Source organism: Mobula hypostoma, chromosome 1 (assembly GCF_963921235.1).
Source record: "Mobula hypostoma chromosome 1, sMobHyp1.1, whole genome shotgun sequence".
NCBI classification, from domain to species: domain Eukaryota; kingdom Metazoa; phylum Chordata; class Chondrichthyes; order Myliobatiformes; family Myliobatidae; genus Mobula; species Mobula hypostoma.
This window is the reverse complement of record NC_086097.1, coordinates 96,069,862-96,084,063: the sequence shown is the minus strand read 5'-3', so window position 1 is coordinate 96,084,063 and position 14,202 is coordinate 96,069,862. Positions and strand designations below refer to the sequence as shown.

Below are 14,202 nucleotides of genomic sequence, written 5' to 3'. Positions count from 1 at the left end.
CTTGGCACACTACATCACAAGTAAAGCTGTCCCAATCATTGAGCACATCTTCATGAAATGCTGTTACAGGAAGGCAGCATCCATCATCAGGGATTTACACCACCCAGGTCATGCACTCTTCACGCTGCTGTCATCAGGTAGAAGGAACGAGAGCCTCAGGACTTTCACCAGGTGCCACTCGGGGTTGTATGCTCAGCCCACTGCTATCCATGCTGCTGACTCACGACTGCACTGTCAGATCCAGCTCAAACTAAGTCATCAAGCTTGCTGATGATACAGCAGTAGTTGGTCTCATCAGCAACAATAATGAGTCAGCAGAGAGAATCAAAATCAGGTTTATTATCACGGGCATGTGACGTGAAATTTGTTCACTGCTGGTAGGAGGTAGAGACTTATCAAATGGTGTGAGAACAACAATCTGAGTTTCAACATGGACAAGACAAAAGAGAGGACTGTGGACTTTAGAAAGGCACAGGTCGACCACTCTCCATTGCACATCAATGGCTCTGCTATGATGACAGTGAAAAGCAAAAGGTTTCTGGGTTGCACAAACAAGAGAAAATCTGTAGATGCTGGAAATCCAAGCAACACATACAAAATGCTGGAGGAACTCAACAGGGCAGACAGCATCAATGGAAAAGAGTACAGTCGACGTTTCAGCCCAAAACGTCGACTGTACTCTTTTCCATTGATGCAGCCTACCCTGTTGAGTACCTCCAGCATTGTGTGTGGATGATCTAACCTGAATCCTACAACATTTCCCTATTAATCAAGAAGGCACAGCAGCGTTAACACTTTGAGGAGATTGAGGCATACAAGGCTCCCTGCCCCCTTTCTAACAACTTTCTACATGAGCAGCATTGACTGTTCCATCTGGCTCTATCATTGTGTAGTACGAAAGCTGCAAAGCATCAACCCTACGAATAACAGTAAAAACTTGCGAGAGGATCTCCAGGGTCTCCCTCCCCCTTTTTTAAAAATAATATTTACTGGGAGTGTTTTATACAAAGGATCCAACTCATTGTTGAGGATCCCTACCACCTATCCCACAATTTCTGATCCTCTACCATCAGGAAGGTGGTACAAGCGCAACAGGACAAAGACTGCTAGACTGGGTTATAACTCCTTCTCTCAGGTTGTGAAATTAATGAATACCCTGCCACCAGAGGTCTCGTCAGTAGCACAGTGAACTGTTTACTGTTGACCTGTGCTGTGCACTACATACACTTCAAAATATATTTTGTTAACTTATTTTGTTTTATGTATTGTGTATTTTGTCGGTGCACCATGGTCTGAAGGAAAGCTGTTTCATTTGGTTGTACATATGTACAATCAGATGACAATGCACATGAACTTGAACTTGATTTTTCAGTGGTCCAATATCCACTCTTGCCTCTCATTTATTCTTGACTTTTGAGTTTATTCTAAAACTTTTGGTATCCTCTTATATTATTGGCTAGCTTGCCTTCATATATCATCTTTTCTCTTTTTTTTTGTTGCCTTTTGTTGGTTTTAAAAAGCTTCCCAATCTGCTAGCTTCTGCTAATTTTGCTATTTTGCATACCCTCTCTTGCTTTTATGCTGCCTTTGACTACCCTTGTCAGCCACAGTTGCCTCATCCTCCATTTAGAATACTTATGTATCTGTCCTGTGCCTTCGAAATTGCTCCCAGAAACTCCAGCCATTGCTGTTCTGCTGTCATCCGTGCTAGTGTCTCCTTTCAATCAACTTTGGTCAGCTCCTCTCTCATCCCTTTGTAATTCCCTTTACTTCAATGTAATAATGATACATCTGACTTTAGCTTCTCCATCTCAAACTGCAGGATGAATTCTATCATATTATGATCACTGCCTCCTAAGGGCTCCTTTACCTTAAGCTCCCTAATCAAATCCTGTTCATTACACAACACCCAATCTGGAAATGCATTTTCCCTAATGGACTCAACCACAAGTTGCTCTAAAAAGCCATCTCGCGGGCAATCTACAAATTTTTACCCTTGGGATCCCATACCAACCTAATCTTCCCAATCTACCTGCATATTGAAATCCCCCATAACTATCCTAACATTCCTCTTGTTTCATGCCTTTGCTGTCTCCTGTTGTAATTTGTAGTCTACATCCTGGCTACCATTCAGAAACCTGTACATAACGCCCATCAGGGCCTTTTTATGTTTGCAGTTTCTTAACTATCCACAGGGATTCTATATCTTTTGATCCTTTGTCACCACTAAGGATTTGATTTCATTTTTTGTAAACCAACAAAGCCACACCATCCCTCTGCCTACCAGCTTATCCTTTCAATACAATGTATATCCTTAGATGTTAAGCTCCCAACTATGATCTTCTTTCAGCCACGAGTCAGTGATGCCCACAATGTCTAACTGTGCTACAAGATTATCCACTATATTTTGTATATTACGTGTTTTCAAATATAACACAATCAGTCCTGTATTCATCCCCCTTTTCAATTTTACCTGTGCAACTGGAAATTATGTTCTTACCCTTTCTAAACTACACACTTCATTTACTTACATAGAAACTGCCCCAATCCTCTGTCCTATCACTCTGATTCCCACCCTCCTTCCAAATTAGTAAACCTGCCCACAAGAATAGCGATCCCCCTCAAGTTCAGATGTAACCCGTCCTTTTTGTACAGGCCGTAGCTTCCGCAGAAGAGATCCTAGTGATCCAGAAAGCTGAAACTCTGCTCCAATTCCTTAATAAGAATTCCATGTCACTCTACCTGATCTTGTACACAAGGATTCTGAATTGATTTATTGTATGTGTATGCCAAGCTATTTCTCCTCAGCAGGAAAGTATTTGCATTCTAGGGCACTCTTCCTTCTGAGATCTTTGAAGATACTGCGTCACTCCCTCTGATAAAGAAATTCACACATTCTGATCTTACGTATTTGAATCCCAAGTCATTCCACTTTATCTAAGGTTATGAATGCTGTCAATTTCCCTTATAAAGTGTCTATCACAACAGACTGTACAATATTAGGCACTGCAACAAGAAAAATCACCCGAGTAAACTGTGAATGTGTATTTAATGCAGCCATTAGACACGAGTGAATCTATCTCCAGCTGATTCAGTGCTCCAAATAAGTTAGCAGCTTTGTTTGGTTGGAGAAGGAGGAACCAAAATGCTTAAATTAGCCAAGTTGCATTCAGTAACAAACGCCAATAACAAAAACGTAGCTATAGATGACTTATAAAATATGACAATCTGATGGGGAGCAAAGGCCACACTAAAGCAAAACATTACAACCTAATTAATTTGCTGAGATAGAAAACAAATCCAGAAATGAAATACAAATAATTTATCAAATTGTTGTCAACATAAAGTCCACGAGAAAAGCGCTGGTTTAAAAGTGAATTTCTCAAGTTATTTCCAGTTCCTCAAGCTTAACGAACATGGGGGGACGTCACGTTATGATGTGGGATTGAGACGTGTAAATCCAGCTCTCCTGTAAAAAATCAGCAAAGTACCGTTTAAACAAAGCAAAGTTAATAAATACTTTCCGAAAACTACATATAAACTTCTCAAGACTATTTTACGATATGCCTCGTAAACTGCAACAGAAGAAATCTGTTGTTGCGAAGTCGCCGCGAGATGGGAAGAAAAAAGGGCCTACTGCAGCGATGGAGCCTCGGATTCAGGTTGTATCTCCTTCGGAGGAGACGCATTTTATCTCCGGCGTAGAAGAACAGGGAGCAATGGCGGCGGTAGCGGCCCCTGGGAAGATGATGTCGGAATTGCGCATGCGCAAAGAAGTTGGCATGCGCAAATCGATACAACTCAAACTACAAGAGCCGACGGCCACTGCAAGTGAAAGTGACTCAGAGTCAGAATTGGATTTCGCAGAGAATACAGATGAAGAAGAGGAGGAAGAACTGGAAGAGACTGGAAGTAAAGGATGCGATGGAGACATAAGAGAGGTTTTATTGCAAGTAACGGCTGAACTAAGAAAATTAAGAAGAGCTTAGAGACATGAAGATGTGCTATGATAGAGCTATGAAAAGACAGGACGAAATGGATAAGAAACTTCAAAAGTTGGAAAGAACAATGGAGCATATTAACGATAGAGTGGAAAAAACAGAAAATGATATGCTTGTCTGGAAAACGGAAAGAAATCAACTGTTGGAGAAAGTGGACGTGTTGGAAAATTTTAGTAGACGAAATAATATTAAAATTGTTGGTCTTAAAGAAGGTATAGAGGGAGACAATCCCATAGAATTTTTTCAAAGATGGATCCCGGAAACTTTGCAAATGAAAGAGGAAAACCGATCAATTGAAATTGAGCGGGCACATAGAGCTCTAAGACCAAAACCACAAGATGACCAATATCCACGATCAATTTTAATAAAATTCTTAAGATTTCAAGACAAAGAAAGGATTCCACAGGCGGCTGCCCAATCTGCCAAGAATAGAAAAGGGCCATTGATGATAGAAGGGAAGAAAATTTTTTTCTACCCTGACATAAGTTATGTGCTTTTGAAGAGAATGAAGAAATTTGATCCAGTGCAAGAAGTCCCATGGGATCACGGTTATCAATTTATATTGCATTATCCTGCAACCTTGAAGATTTTTTTGGTTGGCGGAGAAAAAAAGATTTTTTGACAATTACCGGAAAGCAGAGGAGTTTGTGCAAGATTCTTTGAATATTCACCAGATACAAGAACAAACCCAGGGGAGCGAGATGGATTGAAGATGAAGATTGGGTCAAGGAATAGACCTGCTGGATTTTTTAAGGCAGGTGAATATATAAATATATTATTAATTATATGAGAGAGGGGAAGAAAGGTTAAAATTTGAGGAATATTAGCTGGGAATAGCGACATAAATTTTTTATATATATATATAATTTTTTTTGTTATGGGGGAGCTGGAAGAAATACTGACCAATCGCTACGCTATTCATGTGTGCAAGCGTGGCAATAGCCACGACCCACAAAATGGAGCGGGGTAGTGTTCTGTATCTTTTCATTCACAACATTAGTAGGGGGGTATTTTGTTATTTCTCTTTTTGTATCATATCTATCTTTTATTTCTTTCTTTTTGCCTGGATGATTGGGAGGGAAACACACAGCAACATGGTGAAGTTCAAAGAGATTCCCCAAGGAACTATGAGAGTTGAGAAGCTAAGTAATGTTTTAGATTGGAGTAACCTTGTTAAGAATAATGACTAATTTATTGAATTTTTTGAGTTTTAATGTTAGTGGGCTTAATGGACCAGTGAAAAGAAAAAGAATCTTAACACATATTAAGAAAATGAAGGTAGATTTAGCTTTCTTACAGGAAACACATTTAACAGAAACGGAACATCAGAAATTAAAGAGAGATTGGGTGGGTAGTGTTGTTGCAGCTTCATTTAATTCAAAAGCGAGGGGAGTAGCAATTTTGATCAATAAAACGTTCCCAATTAGAATACAAAATGTAATAACAGATTCTGCGGGGAGATATGTGATTATACACTGTCACCTTTTTTGTGAATTATGAACTTTCATGAATATTTATGCACCAAATGAAAATGATGCAAAATTCATACAAGAAGCTTTTTTGAATTTGGCTGATGCACATGAAAAAATATTAATAGAAGGAGATTTTAATTTTTGCCTAGACTCAGTCTTAGATAGATCAACTAAGGCTGTCACAAAATCGAAGGTAGTAAAACTAACTTTATCATTGATGAAAGATTTAAATTTGATTGATATATGGAGAAGAATTAATCCTAAAGGCAGAGATTATTCGTTCTATTCTAATAGACACAAAACTTATTCAAGGATAGATCTTTTCCTATTATCAATGCATATTCAACACAGAGTGAAAAACATGGAATATAAAGCAAGAATATTGTCAGATCATTCTCCTCTATTAATGACAATAATAATGACTGATAAGGAAGAAGTGGCTTATAGATGGAGATTTAATTCAACATTATTAAAACGTCAAGATTTTTGTGATTTTATGAAAAAGCACATCCAATTTTTTTTGGATACAAACTCTCATTCAGTGGATGATAAATTTATACTATGGGATGCGATGAAAGCATATTTGAGGGGTCAGATAATAAGTTATACGTCTAAAATTGAGAAAGAATATATGGCAGAACTAATCAATTGGAAAAAGAGATGACAAAATTAGAAAAAGAATCTCAAAGACATATGACAGAGGAAAAACGAAGGCAACTTGTCAATATGAAGTTACAATATAATACGCTTCAGACATACAGAATGGAAAAAGCAATCATAAGAACTAAGCAAAGGTATTATGAGTTAGGTGAGAGAGCACATAAAATTCTTGCTTGGCAGTTGAAAACAGAACAAGCTTCCAAAACAATAAATGCAATTAGAACAAGTGCAAATAAAATTACTTATAAACCTTTAGAAATTGATGAAACCTTCAAAAGTTTCTATTCTGAATTATATCAATCAGAATCAGAAAATGATGTTAATGAGATAGAAAGGTTTTTATCACAAGTAACTCTTCCAAAATTGAATTCGGAAGAACAGAAGGGATTAGATATGCCTTTTACATTAAAAGAGGTTGAAGAAGCTTTAAGATCACTCCAAAGTAATAAATCTCCAGGAGAGGATGGTTTTCCACCTGAATTTTATAAAAAGTTTAAAGATTTATTATTTCCTCCCTTTATGGAGTTAATACATCAAGCAGAAAAAATACATAAACTCCCAGAATCTTTTTCAACAGTGATTGTAATAGTATTGCCAAAAAAAGACAGAGATCCTTTAAAACCAGCATCATACAGGCCTCTTTCTTTGTTGAACACGGATTATAAAATAATAGCAAAAATTTTATCGAATAGATTATCTAAATATTTACCAAGATTGATACACATGGATCAAACAGGATTTATTAAAAATAGACAATTGGCAGATAATGTAACTCGGCTATTCAGTATAATTCATTTGGCACAAAAAAGGGAGGAGATGAGTATAGTAGTAGCCTTGGATGCAGAAAAAGCATTTGATAGATTGGAATGGGATTTTTTATTTAAAGTATTAGAAAAATATGGGTTAGGAACATCTTTTATAAACTGGATTAAAACTTTAAATACTAACCCTAATGCTAAAGTAGTGACAAATACTCAAATTTCAACACCATCCCAGTTAAAAAGGTCAACTAGACAAGGTTGTCCATTATCACCTGCTTCATTTGTACTGACAATAGAGCCATTAGCAGAACTAATTAGAATTGATCCAGATATTATGGGTTTTAGAGTTAATCAGGAGGAATATAAAATTAATCTTTTTGCTGATGATGTTTTGATTTACTTAACTCCAACCCACAGCATTCGTTACGTAAATTATCTTCTAGATTGGATGAATATGGGAAAGTATCAGTGTATAAAATAAATTGGGATAAAAGTGAAATTTTACCTCTTACTAAGGGAGACTATAGCCAATGTCGATTAGCAACCCAATTTAGATGGCCGGTAAATGGTATAAAGTATTTAGGTATAAGACTTGATAATGATGTAAAGAATTTATATAAATTTAATTATTTACCACTATTGAAAAAATTCAAGAAGGTCTTGACAAATGGATGATACCACCAATAACATTAGTGGGTAGAGCAATGTTGTAAAAATGAATATATTTCCTAGATTACAGTATTTGTTTCAAACATTATCAATACAATTGCCACAGAAATTTTTTCAAGAGTTAAATAAATGTGTGAGAAAATTTCTTTGGAAAGGTAAGATGTCAAGAATATCATTGGAAAAATTGACATGTAAATTTGGGTTAGGAGGGTTACAACTTCCAAACTTTAAGAATTATTATAAAGCAAATCACCTTAGATTTATTGCATCTTTCTTCGATGATCGAAAACCGGCATGGATTAGAATAGAATTAGATAAGATAGGAGAAAATATACCTGAAGATTTTATATATAAATGGGAATCTAAATGGATACGGGAAAAGAAAGAATCTCCTATATTAAAACACTTGATTGATCTATGGAATAAGATAAATGTTGATAATGAGATAAAGAAATCTTTAGTAGCAAGGAGACCTTTGTTCCAAAACAGACTTATTCCTTTTACAATGGATAATCAACTTTTATATAATTGGTACCAAAAAGGGATTAGGTCTATAGGAGACTGTTATGAACGAGGTATAATGATGTCGTTTGAACAACTAAAGAATAAATATAAAATATCAAATAACACTTTCTTTTGTTACCTTCAATTAAGGGCTTACTTAAAAGGCAAACTGGGTCAAACAATATTTTTGCCAAAACTCAATGAAATTGAAATTTTAATTCAAAAAGGAAAATTTTAAAAAATTATTTCTTGTATGTATAATTTGATTCAAAAACAGACAATTAAACAAGGAATCCACAAGTCAAAACAAAAATGGGAAACGGATCTGAATATTAATATTGATGAAACAAATTAGTTAAGACTGTGTCTTGACAGTATGACAAATACAATAAACGTTTGACTTAGATTAGTATAATGTAATTTTTTTACACCAATTATATATTACACCACAAAAAATAAATATATTAAATTCAAATTTATCTGATCAATGCTTTCGGTGTAATCAAGAAATTGGTACTTTCTTACATTCTACTTGGTCTTGTTCTAAAATTCAACCTTTTTGGATAAATTTAAGAGTCTTATTGGAACAAATTACTGGAACTCAACTTCCACATAACCCTGTATTATTTCTATTAGGTGATATTGAAGGGATAAAACTGAAACTTAAATTGAACAAGTATCAGAAAGAATTCATAAAAATTGCATTGGCAGTAGCTAAGAAGGCTATAGCAGTAACTTGGAAATCTGATTCGTATTTAAGTATGAATCGTTGGAACAATGAAATGGCTAGTTCTATTCAACTGGAAAAAATTACTTATAATTTAAGAGATAAGTATGAAACATTTTTGAATATTTGGCGCCCTTATTTACAAAAGATAGGATGGCATATTTAGTTGCTCCGATGATAAAGATCTTGGTCCCTTGGGGAAAGTAATAAATAAATATATTAAATTTATTTTGAATCTCATGGAGCATGTGGAAACTTTCCAATATCCAGGCAGTTCTTTTTTTTCTTCTTTCTTTCTTTTTTTTTCAGGTAGGAGTATATATCGGGGGGGGGGAGGGTTAAAGGGAGGGGGGAGGGTAGACATTATCTTTTCATGTATTCACTTTGAAAACTCAATAAAAATTATATTAAAAAAAACTTAACAAACATGACACAATATTTCTTTCCAAGTATTGGAGTGAGCCAAACACAGATTGAAAGTGAGTTGATTATTAAAAATTTACCTCCAAACGCGATATAGCTTGTGGCCCAAAATTTTCCTCCTCAGCTGCAGCATTTTCCTCAACTCGTGTCTGCATTGCCATTTTGGAACTGAAATTTTAAAAAAGTTTGCAATGAGATTCTGCAAGAATTTCATTATTAAAATTAGACTGATGTGGAAGAGCACTGTGCATTTTAAAGAATCATAGATACTGTTAATAAAAGATAAACTGAGTACCATCATCTTTTAAAGGTGTTGGATATTCAGCTATTTCATCCAGTTGCTCTTCAGACAAATCCAAGATTAAAGGAAAAGAGGTTGGAGTTTGAGAAGCTGGTGAAGAGGAAGAAGACATGAGAAAACAAGGTAAAGATGAAAGGAGATACAAATATCAGACTGAAGAATAGGCCTTGAAAAAGGTACACAGATTGACAGACAAGGACAAGGACCAGAAATAGAAATAGAATAGAAAAAAAAAGGGAATATTATGGTGATCTGTGGTCCTAGGATCATCCATAAGCTCGCTTTATGTTTGGGCAAATTCAGCAAGTACAAAGTCCACTTTTCCAATGTCTGCAGTCGACAACAGGCACTCCCCCTCATGGAATCTATATACTACTAAAACTCTCATGCTCTGTCTGTTTGTGACCTTCAATTAGCACAAACAGTGTATTAAAGCGGCACTTTTTTTTGGCTAAATCTAATTAAAATGCGCTAACCTACAGAATGCAGGCAAAGTTCAGAGTTATATATTTGTATAAAATTGCTCATTCGCCAAAAATCAACAGGCTGCCTTTCACCTGAGACCCGATCGGCCATCACGGAAATCGGGACGCCTCAGCCTGACGCATGCACACAGCCAGCCTCAGTAGCTTTGGGTTACTGCTTCCTATCTTCTATCAAACATTAGGGTAAAAATATATGGACAGCCTAATTATGCCGCGTGGAAAGAGAAGAGGGGCATTATGGTCAAGAGATGACGCCAAACGTCGTCGGGAAGCAGCAAGGAGAGGGAGAGAACAACAATCAGATGAGACCAGGGCCGCATGACTCCAGGATCAAAGAGTCAGGACAAAAAAGATGAGAGAAGACGAGACAGAGGAGGAGAGGCATGCACGTCTCCAAAATGACAACAATAGGCACAGACGGAGGAGAGAACAAGAATCCGATCAGGTCAGGGCTGCACGACTCTAGGATCAGAGAGAAAGAACAAATGGTAGAAGAGATGAAGAGACAAAGGATGAAAGGGCTGCATGTCTCCAGAATGGCAAAAACGGGCAGAGGAGGAGGAGAGAGGAAGAGACAGAGGAGAAAAGGAAAGATCAACTTGAGAATATGCGGCACAGAGTAACTATTGTGAGAGTTGCTGAAGACGACAATGGCTGCTTTCGACGATAATACCTCGACAGAGAAAAAGCAAGGCAAAATGCATGACTCAGAAGCCGTCACATTTCTGCTGATGTTGGTTCGATGACCAGCGTATGCCTTCTCTGTCGTGCCTTCCTATTCACTGGTGAAACCGCACATTTCTGCTGTATGAAGGGACAGGTCAATAGGCAATTTGCAGCCTCTACCTAATGAACTCCTCAATTTGTACAGCAATGATGAACCTATCACAAACGAGTTCAGGAAGAGTATCAGACAATACAATTGCCTCTTCCAAATGATATCCTTTGGTGCCAAAGAAGTCATTCCAACTAGGAATCGATGGAATCCTTCTGTAATTATTCAAGGCCAAATTCATCATTACATCGGACATTTAATTCCACACCCAACCCAGCAAGCCGGATTCCTTCAAATTTACTTCATGGATACTCAATGTTTATTCATATTTGTCTTGCTATGCGTCTTTCTTCTTTAATAAGCTGAGTTTTTCTTCTTTAAATTCCAAATCAAAGAGATAGCAATAGCATTCAGGAAAATTTAACGTTCATTCTGGTCACATCAGACTGCACTACCCTTCTCTCAAAGGATGCCCCAACGGGTCATACAATCTAACCTTGTAGATGACGAAGCAGCAGAAGCTCAGATCTTCACATTTTCCAAAGACCAAAGAAGGTAGCACCATATTTAAATTAAACAAACGCTGGGCTCAGGCATTAAAATGAGCACAAATGTGTATAATCTTTTACTTTGTATGAAGAACACCAGAATCAGAAGTAGGTCATTCAGCCCCTTGTGCACACTCTACCATTCTATGTTAAGGCACACCTTTTACATCAGCCCACTTTCCTGAACTGACTTTTTGAGTATTTCCTGAATACTCAAAAATCTCCCTGATTCCGGCACAGAGCTCTGTATCATCTATATCATTGTAAAATGTTTCAATTTTTGGAAAACCAAAGCAGGCAAGTGTTGGCCAGAGTAACAAGGGTGGCATGATTGAACCTGGTCAGGTGTCAGGTCTCTCAGTGGGAAAGCATTTTGGAGATGGTGATCACAATTCTATCTCCTTTACCATAGCACTGGAGAGGCATAGGAACAGACAAGTTAGGGATACGTTTAATTGGAGTAAGGGGAGGTATGAGACTATCAGACAGAAACTTGAAAGCAGAAATTGGGAACAGATGTTCTCAGAGAAACGTAAAGAAATATGGCAAATATTCAGGGGATATTTGCGTGGGGTTCTGCAGAAGTGCATTCTAATCAGACAGGAAAAGGATGGTAGGGTACAGGAACCGTGGTGTACAAAGTCTGTTGTAAATCTAGTGAAAAAGAAGAGCTTACAAAAAGTTAAAAAAAACTAGGTAATGATAGAAATCTAGATTATAAGGCTAGCAGGAAGGAGTTTAAGAATGAAATTGGAAGACCCAGAAGGGGCCTTGGCAGGCAGGATTAAGAAAAACCCCAAGGTATTCTACAAGTATGTGAAGAGCAAGAGGATAAGACGTCAGAGAATAGGACCAATTAAGTGTGACAGTGGAAAAGTGTGTATGGAACCAGAGGAGATAGCAGAGGTACTTAATGAATACTTTGCTTCAGTATTCACTACGAAAAAGGATCTTGGCAATTGTATGGATGACTCGCAGCGGACTGAAAAGCTTGAGCATGTAGATATTAAGGAAGAGGATGTGCTGGAGCTTTTGGAAAGCATCAAGTTAGACAAGTCACCGGGACCGGACAGGATGTACTCCAGGCTACTGTGGGAAGTGAGGGAGGAGATTGCTGAGCCTCTGGCAATGATCTTAGCATCGTCAATGAGGACGGGAGAGGTTCTGGAGGATTGGAGGGTTGCGGATGTTGTTCCCTTACTCAAGAAGGGGAGTAGAGATAGCCCAGGAAATTATAGGCCCGTGAGTCTTACTTCAGTGGTCAGTAAGCTGATGGAGAAGATCCTGAGAGGCAGGATTTATGAACATTTCGAGAGGTATAACATGATTAGGAATAGTCAGCATGGCTTTGTGCCTTATGAGCCTAACTGAACTTTTTGAGGATGTGACTAAACACATCGATAAAAGTAGAGCCGTAGATGTAGTGTATATGGATTTCAGCAAGGCATTTGATAAGGTACCCCATGCCAGGCTTATTGAGAAAGTAAGGAGGCATGGGATCCAAGGGGTCCTTGCTTTTGTGGATCCAGAACTGGCTTGCCCACGGAAGGCAAAGAGTGGTTGTAGATGGGTCATATTCAGTATGGAGGTCGGTCACCAGTGGTGAGCCTCAGGGATCTGTTCTGGGACCCCTACTCTTTGTGATTTTTATAAATGACCTGGTTGACGAAGTGGAGGGATGGGTTAGTAAATTTGCTGATGACACAAAGGTTGGGGGTGTTGTGGATAGTTTGGAGGGCTGTCAGAGATTACAGCGGGACATTGATAGGATGCAAAACTGGGCTGAGAAGTGGCAGATGGAGTTCAACCCAGATAAGTGTGAGGTGGTTCATTTTGGTAGGTCAAATATGACTGCAGAATATAGCATTAATGGTAAGACTCTTGGCAGTGTGGAGGAACAGAGGGATCCTGGAGTCCGAGTCCGTAGGACACTCAAAGCTGCTATGCAGGTTGACTCTGTGGTTAAGGCGGCATACGGTGCATTGGCCTTCATCAACCATGGGACTGAGTTTAAGAGCAGAGAGATAATGTTGCAGCTATACAAGACCCTGGTCAGACCCCACTTGGAGTACTGTGCTCAATTCTGGTCGCCTCACCTCAGGAAGGATGTGGAAGCCATAGAAAGGGTGCAGAGGAGATTTACAAGGATGTTGCCTGGATTGGGGAGCATGCCTTATAAGAATAGGTTGGGTGAACTCGGCCTTTTCTCCTTGGAGCGACGGAGGATGAGAGGTGACCTGACAGGGGTGTACAAGATAATGAGAGGCATTGATCGTGTGGATAGACAGAGGCTTTTCCCCCAGGGCTGAAATGGCTAGCACAAGAGGGCATAGTTTTAAGGTGCTTGGAAGTAAGTACAGAGGAGATGTCAGGGGTAAGTGTTTTACGCAGAGTGTGGCGAGTGCATGGAATGGGCTGCTGGCGGCGGAAACGATCGAAGCTTTTAAGAGACTCCTGGACAGGTACATGGAGCTTAGAAAAATAGAGAGCTATGGATAGCCCTAGGTAGTTCTAAGGTAAGGACATGTTCAGCACAGCTTTGTGGGCCAAAGGGCCTGTATTGTGCTGCAGGTTCTCTATGTTTCTACGAAAAGAAAATTTCTTTCACTTCAGTTCTGAACAGCTGATACAACATCTTGAGAATTTGACTCTGGTTCTAGATACCCTGGCTGGAGAACAACACCCCAGTATCTGCCCTGTTGTGTTACTTAATCTCATACTTTTCAATGAGATCACCTAACTCAAAAGAAATCCCAGGGGACTGTCACCTGGCCAACCAGTTGCTGATTCGAAAACTTGCTTTAACATGCCAGACCCTCGTACCTGTAACTCCCTTTAAATCTACTTGGTTGCTTGCCATGTTCACGTGACACTCA

General features: G+C 38.4%; 1 protein-coding gene across 1 annotated transcript in view; it reads right to left on the bottom strand.

Moving 5' to 3' along the window:
• The window catches only part of rad51 (RAD51 recombinase), a 61,432-nt gene that overhangs the window by 42,092 nt on the left and 5,138 nt on the right, over positions 1 to 14,202 (bottom strand). The window contains exon 2 of the mRNA XM_063053091.1: positions 9,298 to 9,385. Coding sequence (XP_062909161.1) covers positions 9,298 to 9,378 — 81 coding nt within the window. The 5' untranslated portion in view covers positions 9,379 to 9,385. The remainder of the gene's footprint in view (positions 1 to 9,297; positions 9,386 to 14,202) is intronic.